Source organism: Ascaphus truei, chromosome 3 (assembly GCF_040206685.1).
Source record: "Ascaphus truei isolate aAscTru1 chromosome 3, aAscTru1.hap1, whole genome shotgun sequence".
Classification (NCBI taxonomy): domain Eukaryota; kingdom Metazoa; phylum Chordata; class Amphibia; order Anura; family Ascaphidae; genus Ascaphus; species Ascaphus truei.
In genome coordinates, this window is record NC_134485.1 from 363,029,130 (window position 1) to 363,051,037 (window position 21,908).

Below are 21,908 nucleotides of genomic sequence, written 5' to 3' on the forward strand. Positions count from 1 at the left end.
GCTTCATCGTCATGAACTCGTCTTATTGGAGCTTAATCCTGACCAGAGTGGTTTAACACCCACAGTGTTTCCGAGCGGATTTTTTTTTTATGAGCCCAATCAATTACAGCCTGTAATCTTCAACATACAGTATTCAGAAAGAACTTCTTGTATTAAAAATGTGAAACGCATAATTGTATCTGTTGTGAGATATTCAGCATGGTTCCATCCCAGGAGTTATTAGTAAGTGAGAAAGACAGCGGTTGTCCTACTTCGAAAGCCGTTTTTTTTATTCACGAGTGGATGTGTGGATTTGTTCGAACCTTGCTTGGTTGCACACCACCTGAAAAAGGGGGACTCATAAAACATATATCACTGTATTAAATGTGTAAAGAGTAATTAAAAAGTCTATACACTTTTTTTTTTATAACTTGTATTTTTATTGAGGTAAGGTACAGGAACAAAGTATAACATGACACTGATATAAGTAATTAGAATAAAATTCAGCTAACATGAAGAAGTGATATATTGCACTAGGGGTGGCGACAAGAAAACAAAAGACAAGACTGACTCAGACATCACCAAATTCTCGGTAGGTAAATCGGTTTTAGTATTTGAGTATCATACATAACAATTTACCGGGTGATGGGGGCGTGACACAGGAGGGAGAAGGATGGTAGGTGTGGGACTACTGAAAGGGGGTGGGGGGTGGGATGATAGGATTGCGGATGGAGTTTCTGAAGACTGTTTATTGGAGCCCATCTTCACATCATTGTTATTGAGGAACCCTTTTGTCTAGATGAACGTGGCACCTGAGGCTTTTGTGTGGAAGTGGAATAAGGTCTTTACCCACCGAAGGAGAATGCACCTCGAACTATCAATGCCATATTGTGTCGCGCTCCACCCCGGGGATGTCTGTTTGGGCTAGCCACGGTATCCAGATTTTTAGATAGTTGGTGCAAGTGTCATTAACCAGACTTGTTAACTTTTCCATCTGGCAGACAAACCAAATTCTGTTTCGAATCTTGGGAATGGATGGGGTTTCATTAAGTTTCCATACTGCTGCGATCTCGCACCGGGTCGCTAGGGCAATATGCCCAATTAGTTTATTGCTTGCTCTTCAGAGCCCTTCTAATGGTCTGTTCAACAAGAACAGCCATGGGCCTAAAGGAATCGGGAGGCCCAAGATCCTCTGAGTCCAATCTCGAATTTCTTCCCAGAGAGGGGCGATCCTTGGGCAAGACCACAGCATATGTAACAGGTCAGCCGACTCTCCACACTGTCGAGGACACAGCGGGGAGAGTCCCGGCACATACCTTGCTAATTTTAGCGGGGTGTGGTACCATCTCATTAGAACCTTATATGCATTCTCCTTAAGTGTGGCGCAAATTGAGCTTTTGGCAGCTGCTAGATAGATTTTGTTCCAATCCTCATCTTCTAGGGATTCTCCGAGGTCGGACTCCCACTGGGATCTGTATCTCGGGTGTCTCTGCTCGGGGACCTCAGAACCGACCACATCCCCGTATAACTGCGATGTGAGTCCCGAAGTGTCTGATTCTACCAGACAGAACTTTTCAAAATTAGTCAGTGCTGGGTAAGGGGCTAATTTATTATTATTATTAGATTAGAATGCTCGGACCTGGAGGTAATTGAAAAATTCAGAGTGGGGAATATTCTTTTCAGATCTAATATGTTCGAATGATTTAATTTTTTTACCAATTCCCTCCAGATCCCTGAGGCGCATATAACCTATATCTAACTAGAGGTACTACCGTACTGCAGGCCCGGAGCAAAGTCGGAGTTCCCCCAAAGGGGGGACATCAGGGAATTTTTAGTGGTAAGGGAGTGACTATGCTTTGACGTGTTCCATATTGTCAGCGAGTTGGTCACAGAGGAAAGCGGAATGTCAGCACCTGTGCGTGCTGTTTTGGGGGGCCAAATCAAGGATTTCAGCTCTATTGGGGCGCATATTGCCCTTTCTAGATCCTCCCATCTTTTCAGTGCAGGGTTGGAATGCCATTGAACAATTTGGCTCAATTGTTCCGCTTTGTAGTAGGACCACAGACAAGGTACCGCTAAGCCCCCTGCAGCAGGGGGTCTTTTCATAATTAGTTTGTTTACTCTCGTTTTTTTGCCTCTCCAGATAAATTTGGAGATACTGCACCGACACACTTTATTCGAGCAAATACCCGGTATGTACCTGGCAGATACCTGGAATGCGCCGCTCCTCACCTCTGACAAGCCCCGTTGCGTTTGCCTTCCCAGCCTGGGTTCATGCCTGGCTGACGGGCGGCTAATCTGTTAAATGATAATGATAAGGATTTAATAGGCTGCAATGCTTCGCGTGTCTACCAGATGGCATAAATTCATGAATTGTAATGCAGTATATATATATATACTGTGCAGTATTGCAGCCAGTGGGAATAAAATGCTTAAATCCCTGCATGGAAAATACCTCAATGCACTCGGGCAGAAAACAGTCACAAACCTCAATACACCCGGGTATACCCGAATTCGTGGTACTAGCCAAGCTCGAATAAAGTGTGTCGCCAGTGTATCAGACTGAAGCGAGAGTAGGTCTTTCAGTCTCAGTGGCACCGATAACGTTTGGAATAGGTATAGGATACGGGGGAGGAGATTCATTTTAATACTTTGTATCCTGCCTATCCAAGAGATTCTTTGGGAGGACCAATTTAAGATGTCAGCTTTTATAGATTGAATTAGGGGGGGATAATTTGCCTTATAAATGTCTCTGATGTCTCTGGTAATATGGACTCCCAAGTATTTAATCTGGTTCTGTTTCCAATTAAAATCAAAATTAAGCTTTAGTAGCTTTTCAACCTCCCCGGGGAGGCTGATGTTAAGAGCTTCCGATTTAGATTGGTTGATTTTGAATCCAGATATTTTAGTAAATTTGTCTAGCAAGTTGAAGAGATTTGGCAGGGAGGTGAGGGGCCGTGATAATAATAATAGAATGTCGTCAGCATATAGAGCTGCTTTGTGGGATTGTGAGCAAATATCTACCCCTACTATGTTTGGACAACCACGTATCTGCACTGCTAGGGGTTCCATACAGAGGGCAAACAGGAGGGGGATAACGGGCACCCCTGTCTCGTGCCGCTTTTAATTTGGAATTGGGCAGATGGGAAGCCCTGGTGTATGACCCTAGCAGTAGGACCTGAGTTAAGTGCCATAATTGCTTCACTCACCCTATCCCCGAATCCAAATGCCCCGAGCGTCTCCTTTAAATACGGCCAGTCGATCCTGTCAAATGCTTTTTCTGCATCCAGACTTAACATCATGTTTTGTGATTTTCCTTTGTTAGCCAATTCTATCAGATCAATGATTCGTCGGGTGTTATCCGCTGCTTGTCTACCTTTAATAAATCCGACTTGATCTGGATGTATCAGTCTGGGCAGGATCTGACTTAGTCTTTTGGCCAAAAGCTTGGCGTATATTTTGATATCAGTATTGATCAGGGAAATTGGTCTATAGCTTTTGCATTCGAGCGGATCTTTGCCTGATTTATGAATTAGTGAAATAGACGCCCGAAGCATCTCTCCGGGGATTGGGGCTCCTGCTAAGATCGCGTTAAACATGTGGAGCAGTCTTGGGGCAAGTACTTTGCAAAACTTTTTATAGTAAAGCCCCGAAAAGCCGTCTGGGCCAGGGGCCTTTGACGGTTTTAATTCTTTTATCACCGTGGTTATTTCCTCAATAGTGAAATCGGCACCCAGACTATCTCTGTCCGCCTCAGTGAGCTTTGCTAGATTCGAGTTTGCCCGGAAATCTCCAAGGGTCTTACTCGCTTTTGGTGAGTGTGCCACTTTCTCCCCGTTGTAAAGAGACTCATAGAATTTACCAAATTCGTCAACTATAATTTTAGGGTTGGCCGAGGTGGGGCCTGATTTCAGTCTAATTGATTGAATATTATAGTTGGACTGTCTGTTACGTAGCAGTCGGGCCAGCATCGTATCTGGCCTGTTTGCCCTCTCGTAAAATTTCCTCTTGGATCAGCATAGAGAATTGTCTGCCCTGGATGTCAAAAGCATATTTAATTCAATCTTAGTATCTTTCAAATCTTTGAGAGCCGGCGGGTCTGAATTTTTTTTATGTCTCACAGACAGGGAGCTTAATTTAGACTGAAGGGTGATAATTTTAGCATCCCTTTCTTGCTTGCATCTCGCTGCGACACTTATCAATGTACCTCTAAGGGTCGCCTTGTGAGCCTCCCAGAGAACCATCCGAGATTCCACAGAGCCTGTGTTGATTTCAAAGAATTGGTCTATTTCCTTACCAATGTGTTCGCATATGTCAGGTATTTTTAAAAGGTATTCCTTTAGTTTCCAGTTTGCTCCGAGCCTGTCATGTTTAATTTGGTTACACCTTAGCTCTATAGGTGCATGGTCAGACCACGAAATATCATGGATGTCCGCTCGGGCGACCAACGGGACCAGTCTACTAGAGACGAAGAAGTAGTCGATTCTACTGTACGAGTTGTGAGGGTGTGAGTAGAATGTATAATCCCTATCTAGTGGGTGTAACTCTCTCCAAATATCTGTCAGATGGTTTTTCCGGAGGCCAGAGGTTAGGGCGAGCCGCTCTCTTTTGTTATTCTCTTTAGGGGTGCTGGATCTATCTAATGGTGGCTGAAGGGCTATGTTGAAATCCCTTGCTACGATTATATGACCATGTGCCCATGTGTGTAGGATTTGGAAGAAGGTGTCAAAAAATTGTGCATCTTTCTCGCAAGGAGCATACACGGCCGCTAAGGTGATAGGTTGCTCATGTATGAAGCCTGCCAGGATAATGTAGCGACCTTCTTTGTCCTTTTTTACTGTTTTAGCAGTAAAGGGGATCTTATTGTGGAAAAGTATAGCTATTCCCTTCTTTTTTTCGGGGGCCGAGGAGAGGTAGAACTGAGAGTATTGCTTATCCATATTGCGGGGGGCGCTCTTATTACTAAAGTGAGTCTCTTGGAGCATCAATATGTCAGCGCCTCTTCTCTTATATTCTGTAAATGCCAATTTGCGTTTGATGGGGCTATTGAGACCTTTCACGTTATGTGAAATAATGTTAAAGCCATCTAATGATAACAGGTGTGGAATGCGGATTGTGCACCAGGTTCTTACCCCGTTCCTGGGGCCGGGATCTCCATCTGTTGGATTGACTGGGGATGTGGTGATAGAGGCTCCAAGTGGATCCATGTCGGTGGCTCCTCTCTCCGCGGAGGTAGGAAAAGGGGGGGGATGGGCGAGGGGGGGTGACACGTGAGGCTGGGGGAGGATGGAGAAACAAGTAACATACAAAAAAAATAAGAATAGCATTGTCAGTTTCAACAGTGTAGTGCTGTTGGTAAATATATACATGTTCAGCAGGAACCCACTTGGGTCAGCACGAGTGGGGACCTTGTGCCCATAGGTATGGCTCAACAGATCATCCGCAACGTTGGATTGATCTGTGTCCCGAGGGACCAGCCTCCTAGGGACTTGAACACGGCCCCTCTCAGGGGATTGGTTCGAGGTTGGAGACGCCTGCAGCGGGGGTAGTCCCCGTCAGCGCATCTCTAAACAATATTTATGTTAACTTTTTAATTACTGTTTAAATAAAGTAAAGTGAATTCTTTGTGAGAGCACTGTTTTATTTATTTTTTATTTTCTGTCTATTCACCCATTCACAGTCTGCACCCACCAGTTTATCACTACTGTCTACTAAATACTTTGGTCTGTTAGTACAGTGACCGAGTTGATCCTCAGCCTTTCTCTGTTTTTTTCGTTTGTTTAAACCTTGCTTTAAAAAGTGAACAACCTGACTGTGGCTTAGCTACAGCTTGGTGGTTTTACCTTCTCCGACATTGAGATTGGAAGCTAAGTAGCTAATAACTTCTGTAAATATATATTATGCCCTGAGTCATACTGATGTTATTTTTAGGGCTCGGTGTTCCCGTTCCTTTGTACCATGTTGGAAATACCATCCTCATTTTCTTTAAACCATATGACTTTTCATAGAAACTAGTGACTTGAACACTTGGCATGAATTTGCACAAAGTATCCCTCCTTCAGTATAAGTGACACTGCTGAAATTGATGTCACATTTCCTACATACAATTTAACACTTCAGTAATGAAATCTGAAATACATTATATATGCTGGACAGAGCCAAATCCACTTGATTTCCACGAAGGGCAGTAAGTGCAGAATATTACTGGAAAATGAATAAAAAGCAGAAACAAGATGTTAGAAGCAATTAGTGCATTTGGAAATGAACGCTTTTTTTTTTTAGCATAACATCGGAAACATCTCTCTATAGCCAACAACGGTTTATTTAGTCAGACAAATGCATGTGTTTAAAGCTTGAAAAAGTAAAGCATCTGTGTAGGACTTTGCTGCCGGTTCCAACAATCATCAATGGTTTTATAAGGGTTATTGTCTTTTTCATTTTCAGATGAGTCAGTTGATATTTTACCCTTCCTAAAGAGCCGTGTAATGATTCACAACATGGCATATTAAATTACTAAGGCTTTGGGGGTTTTATAGAAAGAAAGTGGGGGATGCATTTTTCTCTGCGTTGTATAGCTGCAGCGTTTTGGTTTAATTGACACCTTTGATGTAGCCCTAAGACAGCACCTGCACCTCCCACTGCTGCTCAGTAGACGTCAAGCTTACGTATAAAAGGCATCTGCTTATGAATCCTGCATCTCACTCTGTTCAGTGTGTGAGCAGCCTGGATTCCTGTAACTAATCTCACCACTATTTTTTCCCCTGTGTAACGGCTTACGTCCAAAGCAGGATTTTTTCCCTTTTTAAAATTACCCGTTATCACAAAAGCCTGATCCATGTTAGAGCTCATAGAAGGTAAGTTACAAATGCCTTATTTTCTCCTGAGCTTTAAAAATGGATTGCATACCAAACCGGTATGTCCGTATGCAACTCATTTTTAACAGTAATGCAATAATGTACCCGTTTGTTGTGTGATATAGTAAACATAATGGGCTAGAATAGAATTTGTTACATTTGACATTAGCCACTATCTTTGAGACTATCTTACACATGGGGTATGCATTTCAGATTGTTAGCCAACATACAGTAAGCTGGTATTACCGGCTTTCATTTACAGTACACCTGCCAAAATATGATATATCTTAAATATTTGATTTCACAGGTTTAATTTTTTTATATGCCTGGATACATTTTGTTTGGAAATTAACAATTGGTACTTACAAATTGTATTATTTTTTTTTACCAAGTTTAATATTATTGAGGAGTTTAGAGAAAGCAAGTTCAAGTGCCTTACAACTGAATACATTGGTGAAAGAAAACAATGTAAGCTATCATGTCAACATAAAATGCATATTACAGTAAAGTTGAGCTTTCAGTGCAGATGAGATTGGTATTTTTTAATAAACCACGAACCCTTTCGTAGCTAGATTTGCTTGCTGCACATTGCTGGGCTGGTCCCTCTCAAGTGAAGAGCATACAAACTGTTCATATGGGAAACCGTTTCTTTATCTTTATCTGTAAGCAATCACTGTTAAATCCTCCAGCTCATGGTACCGCTGCTTTACAGCACAGCTTTGATTTTGTTAAAGGATGGACATGCTTCATGCTGCAGCAGTAAAACTTCTGCATTATAAATTGATGTACTGTATGTAGAAATCTTAGTCCCTTTTAAAACGTTCAGAAATCAAATACATGAACACCATAAAGAAAAAGCTCTTTTTTTTTTTTTAATCTCTGATTCATGTATATATATTTTATTCATTTTCTTCCCCTCAGTTAATGGAACCCCAGGGAGCCAGCTTTCTACACCTCGCTCCGGAAAATCACCAAGTCCATCGCCAACCAGCCCGGGGAGCCTGCGGAAGCAGAGGGTACAGTTTTTATTTTCTCACTTGCTTATATGACCAAAGATACAGTGCAAGTGACCATAACCTCTGTTCAGCCGATCCTCAATGCAGTGCTTCACATGTTGTCACAGTCATGTGTCCGTCAGAAATGTATTGTGCTGGAGAGAGAAATGATGGCTTAATTTATTCATTTATCCCCATCAGTGTTGAGTGCCAACTTGGCAAATGATATTTGACATGGTGTTATAAGATTATAAGAAGTCCTGTATGGCTACAGAGGCAATTATATGGTACCCAGATTGCTGTGGTGAGGTCCTAGCAATCCCATTGCCTGGTTTATACAGGGTAGCTCATTAATCTCCCAGGGGGTTTATTTTTCAAACATTACACAGTGGAAGACAACAGAACACAAGCTAAGCACAGAAAAGTACAAGCATTTCATACGGATATATAAACATCTACTTAGAATTCAATGTGTAACAAACTGAGCCCTCGCCAGCACATGAAAACATTTGTGATTCATTCTATTTTTTCCAGTGGTTTGTGTTTCCAAAAGTAAAATGAAAACATACCAGTTGTGCTATACATGTTAAGGGTAGCTTAAATTCCTGCAATTAGATGACATGACTTTGATTTCCTAAACTTTTTATCAGTTTGTACAAAGTAAGTTATTATAGTATTAAACCTCAAGTATAAGTTACGTGTAAATGTAAGGAGTAAAACAATCAATAAGGCCATGGGACAGTTTCTCAATAGTTGACTTCATCCGAAGACATCCAAACTTCAGCAGGAAAATATACAGGCTGTAAGAAAACTAACATAGCCAGCTTTAATTACTAGTTTACTATACTGTATGTTTACAAAAAGGGTTACGTTGAAATTAGTAGAAGGGGTGCCTCGCCCACAAGAAAGAATGTACTCATACCATGTACTGATATTGTAGCCCCGTGTACATTTTTGGTTCCTCTCTCCCTATTAAAATAATGTCTGTTTTAACCCAGTGTGTGTGAACTTCCAAAAGCCACCACAACGCTCCCTTATCATACAGACTGACAGTGTGCCAATCGGTTGTCTTGTTAGGCACATGTGTTTATTGCACTCAACCTGCTGGCAGATTGTAACGATACACCATAAACCAGGAAATGCAACAGAAAAGATACTGAAATCCCACTACCGAATGTGCGCCAAGTAACTTCTTCTTAGCCCCTCTATTGATCCTTTTAGCCAATACTTAAATTACAGGAGAGGCAAAGAACATTGCTATCTTATACCATCAATTAAACGTGTTTAATATTTTTAGTGCTTCATTCATTTGCCGGAATTCACTATGCGCCGGTTGGTGCAGGGTATCGCTTCTCAATCTGGTGGAACTGTCATTCAAGGCCATGGCAAAAACAGCCGAATTAGGGTGTAGTATCCTGAACCAGCGTTTAATCTCTCCTTAAGAATAAAGAGGTGCAAATCTGTTAATCATGATTAATTGACAAATTCTGATTGACTATTTTTGAGCTTTCATTAATTAAATAGTAAATTTGAACACAAAAACATAAGTTTAGAATCTGAAGTCAATGGCAAAAAGTCCAATTAAGAATTTATGGTAGATGTGACACCTTCTCCACAACTGTCAGTCGAGTTGTGTGATCTGCGTACCCCATGATCAATACTTATTATGGTAGGTTATTCTCCAATTCAGGGGTCATCAATTACAGTCCTCAAGATCCCCCAACAGGTCAGGTTTTCAGGCTATCCCTGCTTCAGAACGAGTGGCTTACTTAGTGGCTCCGTCACTGGTTCTGAAGCTGGGATATCCTTAAAATCTTGGTGGTGGCTCTTGAGGACGAGAGTTGCCCACCCCTGCTCTAATTGATACAGTCATCTTCCATTTCTTAGACTGACTACCAATACAATACTTCCTAAGTAGCTGGGGGTGATAAGACAATGGAAGTTTAGTACAGGGTGAAGGATAGAAACGTCTGATATGTCTTGCTGCAGCAATCCCACCTGGGGGGTTTCCAGTGCAGAACATCTGACACTGTGATGAATAATACAGGTTTTCTGGGCACGTGGAAGCTATGTAGATGCCCTCATTGGTTCTTTATCTTCGCTGCACCTTTAACTGGGGAAGGTTTTATTACATTTTTGCTTCCATACCCTTATTGTGTCTGGGGCGGGAAAAGTATGTTTCTCAAAGAGAACATGATGCATTTGGGATCTGATGCTCAAAGCACTGTATAGAAGTTAGAACAACAAACGACAGTAGGTTCTTATTTATTGATCCTCTGTTAGTAAGATTCTGGAAATATTCTTATACATGTGCCCCTGATCTCTGTTGACACACGAATAATATTTAATTTGTTTTGACACACGGATCCTTGGAGTGCCCACTGGCTAAACATAAACTGGTAGCATTAAACCTTACAGAAGAGGAAACACATGCTTTTCAGCTTTTCTATTCCACAAGCTGTACCCCTAAGCAATAGCTGACCCAGTGAACATCTCTTATTTTTGTTTGAAGTCACTTGAAATTGTGTACATACAAATATTATCGAGGTAACCCAGTTTCCAAGTACATTTTTTTTTCCTGCCGAAAGCTATCACCATGAACAAGTTTTTCTGATTTTAGTTCAGCATCATTTATAGGCAGATTTCTTTCTTTAAAAACAAGATGACACTAAAAAGCTATGTATCCGCCTGCAGCATCAGCTCAGTTCTTCTATCCCTTTCTTCTGTAATAGACGAATACATCTAAAAAATATCAATCCCATAGGACATTCTTGCAGCTTACTGGTTAGGATTCTGCTACAATGTGTAAATTACATCAGAGCAATAATCCACACTTCTCAGGCTCTTTTATGTCTAATACTTTTAGAAATTGCTTGTTCACCCCATTTTTACTTTTTATTGGAATATCCATAACACTTTACATTCCTAAGCTACAAAGCTTAAAAAAATAAAATAAAAAAAACCCCCAGATAACCAGGATTTGATGGCCCACCAGTAATTGTGATCGAAGCCAAACTGAATATTTCAATATTTCAACAATATTTCAATGTAGGTTGCATTTTATTAGAATCAGATGCGTAATTTCAAAATACATCACAACCATGAGAAAATATGGCAGCAATTATTTGCACGTACAAAAACACATAACGAGTACAAGCAGCATAAAAAAAGGCCGCACCATCTACGGTCATTCTGTGAATTGTAGGGCTATTTGCACTTTTACAAATAGCGGTTACTGCTATAAATCCATACAGAGTTATAAATCAGGAAGCTTTTAACTTTTATTTTTTAATCAAAGACATAGGTTTCTACAAACAGTGGGTATTTTCTGGACATTGATATCTGTTGCCCTTAGCAACCCAATTTATTCTCAAACATTTACAAGCCTGGAATTCCCATTCCACTGTATTTACACATACACAATAAAGGACCATATGATAACAGTATGGAACCCACACTCCGAGGAAAGCAATTATAACAAAGCATAATGTCCTCGGCTACTGATTTATAGGAACCGTCAGAAAACAAAAAAACGAAAATTGAACAGTAAACCGAAGCCTTTATTTTCTGTTATCACTACGTTCCAGGACCACAGAGCATCCAGATCCTGTTCTTCCACTTTTTTTATTACAGTTTTTAGAAATGACAACTATTGATATAGCTACTTCCCTCAAATAGCCTCATGCACAACAAACGTGTTAGTTGTTGAGATTGAATTTGTAATGCCGGTTTTCCTTTGTTATTGTGTTAAAGTTAAAATAATTTAATAGTATATTGTATTGCTTGTAGCTCTCTGATCTTTCATATTTCTTTGAAGACATCTGTACACTGAAGTGGGAGGGACATTTATATTTCATTTTTTTTTTTGTTTTATATGTATTTTGAAAACATTCAGATTAGCTCCTTGAAAGAGACCGGAATGGTATAAAGCATAGTAATGATTATATTGTTGACTACCCATAATTGTTTGGTATTTTTTTTAAGTTTGAAGCAAACTGATAAAAAAAATTGCATTCCAAAATAATATAATAGTAACCCATATTTTAGCAACTGTCCTTCAGTTTTCTATCTGCTACATTCTTTAAAGCTTGAACATCTTGTTTCATGAGGTCCTTTAGTTCCTATTCTTAGAGCTATCCCCTGAACTGATATCTGGCATTTTTTGTGCTTGCATTGATGTCAAAAATAAAAAACTTGTTAACCGAGTTTCTTAAATTTGACGTACATTGTTGACCAAAGAGGTTTAACCTCAGACCCATCAGATACAAGATAAATCTTGCTTCAAATACTTTACATCGCATAAAAATATTGTCCTTTGTGCAATTTCACCAATAACAAAACTGCACATCTCATTGACATAGAATGGGCAGTATTACTGCAAGATAGCCTGGTACATGGACTCCTTCTCATATGTAATGGCAAGAATGCTGGAGGGTTTTTACTTGATATAGATTAATCTATTTTTAAACTGCTGCTTCAGGCGTATTTTCCAATGTTTAATGTTTGCATAGCGCTGTTTCCCCCACCCTCTGGAAGATGTGGTGACTACTGAGTGTATGAGGTGCTTTACCTGCAGCTCACAGGAGCCCTGAAACTCCGCTGGTGGGAGCCAGGGGTGTGCCTGGATCATCCGGTGACAGCGCCTCCACCTGTGAGGGATCCTGATAGCACCAGATATCCCCTTCATGGGACCCAATACAATAATTACGCACAGACGTATATAATAACAGGTTTACTGCATGCAACTTAGACTACTATAATGCATATAACACAGGCGTCGCACGGCCTTAGCCCCACACTGTATCCCACTGTTCAACCTCCTTGTCCACACCCTAGTAGGGTGTTCCCCAATGTACTGAGGTGCCCTGGGCACCTAACCACCCTGGTGTCCACAGGAGCCAACCCTCCCCAAAGTGTGTGACAGCGCTGCCCACAGTGAGAGTGTATAGTTGGTGCACTTGTTGACTTTCTGATACCTGCTAGGTGCTCCAGCACCTAGTACCACTGACTGAAGATAGGGTGCCCATCTGTCCCATGCTGTCGTCATCGCCGAAGGTGTCCACCTCTAGGTCGGGTGGTATCCAGCTGGAGGGTCCCACCATGAAGAGAGTCTCTATCTGTGTGGTGGTCCTACTATGTCCATGACACTCTGCAACTACAGGGGCAGTGTTCCTATCTAATAGTATAGGGGGAGTCGGGGCCTATGAGGGGGTCTCTGGCCTAGCTCAGGGGCCACTGACACCCTGAGCACACCCTTACTCTTCCCAGCTCAGCCCAGCTCAGACTGCTGTGGCTCGCAGCGTGTCAAATGTAACAACTCTCTGAGCAGGGGAATCCTGGAGCTCTATTGGTTGGCTAGCATCGGGTGATCCACAGCCCCAGGGGCTGCTGGGAACTGTGATTACCCTGTGGGGCTTATTCAGTAATGGCCGCCACTGTTCCTGCCCCCTGCGCATGCGCGCGCATACCAACATGGCAGCACCATGTGAAGGGAGCCACCGGGGACCTCCGGCAACCCGGTTGCCCCTCCACCGGCCACAGCATGCCGCCTGTCCCCGGCATCCGTCGGATGCACCCGCGCACCTCCCCGCACTCTCCCCAGCCTCCGCTGTCAGCTGCAGCAGGAGGTAAAGGGACAAGGGGACCTGGCCACATTTGTATAGAGTACAGGGTCAGAACTCAAGTCTATATTCCCTGGTGCCCGCTTGCAGCATTTGATGTAGTTTAGGGCAGTCTTATTTCGTATGTATGTATGTCTTTATTTATATAGCGCCATTATTGTACATAGCACTTCACAGTAGTAATACACGTGACAATCATATAAATAACAAATAATACAAATAAGTCATGGGAATAAGTGCTTGAGACATAAAAGTGACATATCGGAAGAGGAGTCCCTGCTCCGAAGAGTTTACAATCTAATTGGTAGATAGGAAGAACGTCCAGAGACAGCAGGAGGGCATTCGGCTAAGTGTGTCTGCAGGGGCCAAGCTTTATGTATCATGTGTATAACGGGTAAATCCAAGATAAACCCAACAAGCGCTCAGAAATAGAAAAGTCCTGCTTGATGATGCAATAATATAATATAGTGTAAAACCGGAGTACAGGTAGGAACAGCCCCACGTGGATTAAGTATAACGTGTATGATGCCTTTCCAACAACTGGCTTGCCTCAAGCACTATGGAGTTGAGATAAAAAAGACTCACTTGTATATCCTGGGGCCGTATGCACTGTACCTGCTGGGTCCTCTTCTCAAAGGAGATGTAAGCTCTCGTGTTGTCCGACCTGTCCTGGTATCAGGTAAGTGTGGAGTGGAAGGGGCGCCCCAGCGTCGCGGATGGCCGATATCCTCTTCACCGCCAACCCTGCATCTGCTAGATCGCGGTGGGTGGTCAGCTGACCGGCGGCAACAGCAGAACTTCCGGGTTCAGTCAGGAGGTGAACGAAGCATCATCAGCAGGTTGGCGTGCTGGCGATATTGAACAGCATTGCGTGGATCCTCCCAGAGGGGGGTAAAACGCTGCACCGCCAAGGAATCAATGAAGGCTGAATATTGGCAGTGAAAAAACTTTTATTGGCACAGAGGTGCAAGCGGATCCTCTGACGCGTTTCAGCCTACAAGGCCTTTGTCAAAGAGTTTGACAAAGGTCTTGTAGGCTGAAACGCGTCAGAGGATCCGCTTGCACCTCTGTGCCAATAAAAGTTTTTTCACTGCCAATATTCAGCCTTCATTGATTCCTTGGCGGTGCAGAGTTTTACCCCCCTCTGGGAGGATCCACGTTATGTATCATGTGTATAGTATTAGCCACGGTGCTAGTCATATACTTCTTTAAACAAATGTGTCGTAATGTGGGTCTTAAAGGTGGATAGAGAGGGTGCTAGTCAGGTATTAGGGGAAGGGCATTCCAGAGGTGTGGGGCAGTCAGTGAGAAAGGTTTAAGGCGGGAGAGGGCTTTAGATACAAAGGGTGTCGAAAGAAGACATCCTTGAGAAGAACGCAAGAGTCGGGATTGTACATAGCGAGAAATTAGGGCTGAGATGTAAGGAGGGGCAGAAGAGTGTAAAGCTTTAAAAGTGAGGAGAATTGAGTGTGAGATGCAGGATTTGATAGGAAGCCAGGAGAGTGATTTCAGCAGGGGAGACGCTGAGAAAGATTTAGGAAAGAGTAGAGTGATTCTGACAGTAGCGTTTAGAATAGATTGTAGGGGAGACAGGTGAGAGGCAGGAAGGCCGGACAGCAGGAGGTTGCAGTAATCGAGATGGGAAAGAATGAGGGCCTGAGTCAGAGTTTTAGCAGTTGAGTAACAGAGGTAAGGGCGTATCTTTGTAATATTGTGGAGGAAAAAGCGGCAGGTTTTAGAAACGTTTTGAATGTGAGAGGAGAATGTGAGAGAGGAGTTGAGTGTGACCCCCTAGGCAACGTGCTTGTGCTACTGGGTGAATGATAGTACTTCCAACAGTAATGTGGAAAAAGGTAGTAGGGCCAGGTTTGGGAGAAAGTAAGTGGAGCTCTGTTTTTGCCATGTTAAGTTTGTCAGCGGAGGGTCATCCAGGATGATATCGTAGAGGGACATTCTGAAACTTTGGTCTGTACAGCAGGTGTAAGGTCAGTGGTTGAAAAGTAAATTTGTGTGCCGTCGGCATAGAGGTGATATTTAAACCCAAGAAATGTGATTAGGTCACATAGAGAAAGTGTGTACAGAGAAAAGACAAGAGGTCCCAGGACAGAGCCCTGGGGTACCCCCACAGAGAGATCGATAGAGGAGGAGGTGTTAGGAGAAGAGACACTGAAAGTACGATCGGAGAGGTAAGAGGAGATCTAGAATATAGCTTTGATACGAATACCAAGTGTATGGAGAATGTGAAGGAGAAGAGGGTGGTACACGGTGTCAAATGCTGCAAAGAGGTCAAGTAATATGAGCAGAGTGTAATGACCTCTGTCTTTGGCAGCATGGATTGTCATTATTTTGGTGAGGCCTGTTTCAGTCGAGTGAGCAATGCGGAAGCCAGATCGTAGAGGTGTTACTCTTTTTACCTTATGATATCAGTGGTAATATTTGTAAACTGTGTAAGAAACATCCTTTTAAGAATAAAATGATATACAGTATATCTCAAATGTAAAAAAAAAAAATCTTAGCAGTGAAATTTGTGGACAAGCTGGAACAATTGACATTGCATTTGTAGGTAACCAGTTTAAATTGTAATCCAGTAATCCTGATTTACTACAGCTGTATCACGGTTTGTTAGCTTTTTTAATCAAGGCAACAGTCCGATCTTATTCTCCATATTGTCTTTGCTCGTCATTGTTTGTTTTTCTGGATGTCCTTGCACTGATTGCTGTGAACGTTTATTATTTATATTTTCACTCTATCATCTCCCCACTTGGAAGTATTCCACAATATCATCTCACTTTATTCTGAGTATATTCACCTACCTCTATCTATACCTCAAGCGCCACCAACAAATTAGGTTTTAAGGATATCCCTGCTTCAGCCCAGGTGGCTCAATCAGTGGCTCAGTCAACGACTGTGCTGATGCAGAGATATCCTTAAAACCTGACATGTTCGTGGCCCTTGAGGACTGGCATTGGCCACCGCAGATCTATACAGTACAGTATAAACCAGACTAACTTTCTCTGCTAGCTCCCTATGCATCAATTGTTTACTTTCAACAAGGTTCGACTCCCTTTTATTAGTTACATTCTGACGCCCCTTTTCACATACTGTTAGCTCTGATCTCTCGATTGCTCGTAAACATCACGGCCAACCTTCCTATTCTGTACTCTTTCTCAACTGCTTTTCAAGATTGAAGGCTTTTTCCCACACCAGCCTCTGCGGAATTCTGGACATCTTAACCTTTATTTCTGGCAATACTCTTCTACGACACCTTCACACTTAAATTCTGTTCAGTCTTATTCACTTACAGTACATGAGCATTTATCACTGCTATCACCTTCCCCTCAAGTGCTTACACAGTCATACACAATGCACTTATATTTCTTTCTCTTAAATTTTATTTTGTCTACACATACATATGCAGAGTACATTAGCATACATCAAGCTATAAATAAAGTGTGATGTATGTAAGAGAAAAGTTGCACATATTTCATTTTTATAGCCATATCCCAGGTATACTTGATCTTAAATACAAGTTACTATTCTGGTCTGTTTCATTCGTTATCAAATATTACATGCTAACAGAAATGGCGATCAGTGCAATTGCCATTGGAAAGAAATATTAATTTTTGCTAGCCACTGACAGAAACCCTGCTAATTAGGTTTTTGTTTTGTTTTTTACAAGTTAAGGGGCTTATGCAGAGAGGAACGTTAAAAAAGTTTAAAATGGCTGTAAAATAGCCACAGATTTGCCGTTAGTGAAGGTGTTATGCAGAGAACGTTGTTAACTCATTTCGGCAAAAAACTGCAAATTGCCAACTTTTCCTGGCTATTTGAAACTCGCCATACTAATGCACATATTGGCGTGTTCCAGCGATTCGGAGCTTCTGGAATACCACGCTATATTAGCATGGCGAGTTTCAGGTTCTCGCCACGAGTTTGGCGAGTTTTACAGCTTTGAAAATTTTTCAGAGCACTTTTAAAAATCGCGCCATTTTCTCCCGAGTTTAAGGATTTCTGGCTAGTTTTTTCGCATGAAGATGGCGCTATTTCCTTATCTATGCTCTCTGCATGAGCCCCTAAGATCTAGTTTTTTTTTGTTTTTTTTGTAATGTAGTTTCACTGCCAACTTCAATACCATTTCATAATTGTGTACAGGCATACCCCGCTTTAAGTACACTCACTTTAAGTACACTCGCGAGTAAGTACATATCGCCCAATAGGCAAACGGCAGCTCACGCATGCGCTTGTCATCACATCCTGAACAGCAATACCGGCTCCCTACCTGTACCGAAGCTGTGCGCAAGTGGGGAGACTATAGAGACTGTTACAAATGTGTTATTTACATCAGTTATGCCTGTATATGACGATTGCAGTACAGTACATGCATCGATAAGTGGGAAAAGGGAGTGCTTCACTTTAAGTACGTTTTCGCTTTACATACATGCTCCGGTCCCATTGCGTATGTTAATGCGGGGTATGCCTGTATATACAGTATATGGATGTTCTACTCATCATGTATTTCATCATAACCTACTGGAGAACATACACTGTCCAGTATCTGAGCAGCAACTAGCAGTAAAACGGGGGGACATTTATTAAGCTTTAATAAGTGCCACATGTTTTCTGGATTCCAATAACGTCCTGTTTATATTTCCACAGATATTGCATTTTTTTCTTCAACCTCAGTCTTCAAAAGTAGCAGGTTGAATTTTCTTGTGAGGCTTTTTTTTTTAAGAATGCTTTGTCCATATGTTTTTTTGTTTTTTTTTAACAGGGTTTGTATCATAAAAGAATAGCCGCTTGGCATAGGGTGACCACCACTTAATGCCAGTGCCGTTAAACTGTCTGACTTAAGCCTTGAATTGAAAAGAGGCTATCAGATGTGAAAGAGTGTTGTGGGCAGAGTTATTTAAAAGGAATAAAATATTGTGGACAACCGACAATGCAAATTCCTGAAGCTAAAATTAATGCTTTTATTACCAACATATCTACAACAATGAAAGCGTCAGTATTCTAAGTTAGAACTTTAGAGAGTATTATTCTCAGGGTTGCCGAAAGGGGGGACAGCCGGGACATTTCCTGGGCCGGGTAGCTGCAGGGGGCCCAGCGGCCGGACAAAACAGTTATGCCGGACCCCAGCTCTCCCCCAGCTGCGGACCTCCCTCACTCTGTCCAACGCTGAGCTTCCGATATTGGTGCTCAATGGGCCTCTGTCACATCAGCGCGCCAGAAGTAAGCTTGGCCCAGCTTCCGGCATGAGAGGGAGGTCCGGCGCGGGCTGACGTCAGAAGCTAAGCGTGGGATAGTGAGGGAGAGGCCTGCAGCTGGTGGAGAGCTGGGGCCCGGCGGCAACTACCTTGTCCGGCTGCCAGGCCCCCTGCAACCACCGGGCCCAGCCTGAGACTATCCCCAAGGTATATCAGTTTTTTTTAATATGTATTGGGGGGGTGGGTGTATTTTTATATGTATTGGGTGGTACGTGTATTTTTTATATGCATGGAGGTGTATTTTACATGTATAAAAGGGGGTGGGTGTATTTTATGTATGTATTGGGGGGTATAAAAGGGGGTGGGTGTATTTTATGCCAGCCACTTGTGCACATGCACATGTTGAGCATGTGCAGTCGGCACTCGCCATTCGCGGATGTGCAGTCGGCGCTCGCAGTTTGCTCATGTGCAGTCAGCACTCATAACTGCGCATGCGTGACATTTGTCCCGGTTTGCCGAGACTAAAATATTCACCCTATTAAAGGAGCAATCCTAACGTCTTTTTTTTTTTTAACATAGGCTTGAAACAATGCGTCTCCAAAGCTTAACCCTATTAATTTCCTCTCCACGGACCCCCTGCTTCCCGAGATACTTACCTCCAAAGTGGGTGCCGGATCTTGTCAAAGTTTAAAGCTACCGCATGATGTGAGCCAATAGGAAGCCGCACTGTATGATGTCACAGCTTCCTATTGGCCCACAGGAAATGGGAGCTTTGAAAAAACACCATTACATGAACCAAGCTGGCGAGCGTGCAAGGCTACTTCCATCCCATTTGGAGGTAAGTATTTCGGGAAGCAGAGGGTCCCTGGAAATGAATGGGTTTCAGTTTCAGTTTCGGAGACCCCCTGCTTCAATCCAATGTAAAGAAATTAAAATTAAGAAAATAAATGGCCACTTTGATTGCCGCTTTAAGAAATATTATGCGAAGGTGAATATAATAATTATTATTGTTATTATGGGAATTAATGCTTTCATGATTAGCAGCAGCATATCAAATATTCATTTGTTGCAGCACAGTCCAGCATCAAAGGGGTCAAACGTATCTAGATGTAGCACATGGAACAGTTTTGGAGATGTGCAGATAATTACACATTGCAGTGGGAAAACACAGTAATGTTATATGATATAACTGGCAGACTTATCTTCCTGGGACATGACAATATCTGCACTTGTCTTCTCTTGCATATTTAGCCTAATAATGCGATGATATTTGGACAAGAGCCAGTGTTTTAGCCCTTCATTGGGAATAAAAAATTCACTTTGGCACTTTGCTGTTGCAGTGCATGACAAGTTATACAATGTGCATACAGTACATAACACATTCTGTCCTCTGCTCTATGATGGAGATCAAATGACTAAGTTGGGATCACACAATGCCAAATTTGTCTTCAGGTTTTTGGGCTCCCAATATTGTGAGATATTCCCCTGATGACTCTTTCACAGATTCGATTTCTGTATAAGAATTGAAATCCTAATCTATGCAGTGAGAATGTTTCTCGGTTTTAAGGATAAAAAGAGAGAAAAGTTGCGCCAAAAAAGAATTAGCCTACTGTTCAATATATGGCTCCTGTCCTTGGCACAAAGCAGTTCCGCAGCCTGAGTCTCTCAGAGGTGATTCACCAACCTCTGTGTGGATACTGGTAGAAAAAAGGGGGGTCCTCCGGCGCGTTGCTATTGATACCTTACTCCAACCTGCGGTTAAGAAGTTGCCTTCCTACTGAGTCACGCCTTCATCACCAAACATCGTCTCCCTATTTGGCCCTTGTGACACAGCACCTTTAAAAAAAGCCAATTTTAAAGGTGCTGTGTCACAAGGGCCAAATAGGGAGACGATGTTTGGTGATGAAGGCGTGACTCAGTAGGAAGGCAACTTCTTAACCGCAGGTTGGAGTAAGGTATCAATAGCAACGCGCCGGAGGACCCTCGGTTTTAAGGATGATGGAAAATAAGTCTTTCAGCTAGGACAGAGTCTGACTTCAAGACCATTACCAGTTTGCTATTAGATATAAAAATAAACAGATTGCATGTTTTTCAGATTAAGGTTTTTTTTTTTTTGTACATGCAGACTGTACAGTACAGGTACCTTTGCGTAACTTATCTAAATACTATATACAAATAAATGTCTGTCCGTACAGAAGAGTATGTGAAACAGATATCATGCTTTTCTCCAGAGTTGCTTAGCAACATGAGCTGTTTTGAAAAATCTGTTCCCATTATTAAGGAATGAATGCCCTAATTTTAAGCAGGTTTTTTTTCTATCCAGGGTTTATTTTTTCTGCTTTTGATGTAGAAGGTCTGCTTTGCCAGCCTATTTGTTTCGACATGTTGAAACACAGGTTTGAAAGAAGTCCTTGTGCCAGACTTTGATGTTAGGGCTGTTTTAATGACAGATGTGTATGTCAGCACTGGATATCCAGATGGGCATATTCAGCATTCACTGTACTCCCTCTAGCAGAAACGTGCTTTCATTAATGTACTGTAGTAATTACAGACACGTCAAAGTTTTTGGACAGAATAATTGCTTCTGTAATGTTATTTTTTCTGTTGTCCATCTTTCTATTGCCCATAATGGTTAGATGTGTGTGTGTGTTAAATAAAGCCACATATTACTATTTTTGTTTTGTGCCAGTGATGTATGCAGCACTAAGACATTGACGCATTGTCTAATCTTAAACATGTTACTTGAATGGCATTTAACCTTTTAATTTTCCCATTTATATTATGGTTAACGTTTTATTATAATAGGTATTATGGTATGGTCAAGTCCCATCTTTCGAATGGGTTTCAGTACATTCAACGTAATTGCAATATCTCCATAGAATGGGATATGTTACATGCATATGACTCAAATGATTGAGAATATGCGTGAGGACTTAGAGACGTGTGTATATTATTTCTGTCCCCAAAGTATTGATTCCTGCTGTATCCTTCTAACCCAGGGCTGAATCCTAGACCTTAAACACACAATGGTAATAATGGAAACCCAGGTTTAAATCTAACATTTAGTCAACAGTGTTTTTCTAAAAATATGACCACATCTCCCAAAAAACTGTTAGCTCAATTTCCTTCCTTCCTTCCGCTGGTATCTAGAGTCAGAATTAAATAAGTACATCGACATACATTTTTTGTTTATCTCCTAACGAGGTAAACAATATTTTGGTTTGTTTATTTGTGCATCATATTGGCACTACAAAG

The 21,908-nt window shown here is 41.9% G+C and overlaps 1 protein-coding gene across 4 annotated transcripts in view; it reads left to right on the forward strand.

Moving 5' to 3' along the window:
* The window catches only part of DCLK1 (doublecortin like kinase 1), a 371,284-nt gene that overhangs the window by 240,186 nt on the left and 109,190 nt on the right, over positions 1 to 21,908 (forward strand). For 3 of the 4 annotated variants that reach the window (XM_075592105.1, XM_075592104.1, XM_075592108.1), the window contains exon 6: positions 7,755 to 7,849. In XM_075592105.1, coding sequence (XP_075448220.1) covers positions 7,755 to 7,849 — 95 coding nt within the window. Of the gene's footprint in view, positions 1 to 6,355; positions 6,834 to 7,754; positions 7,850 to 21,908 lie in introns of those variants that run through there. The other variant, XM_075592107.1, reaches the window with a different exon arrangement.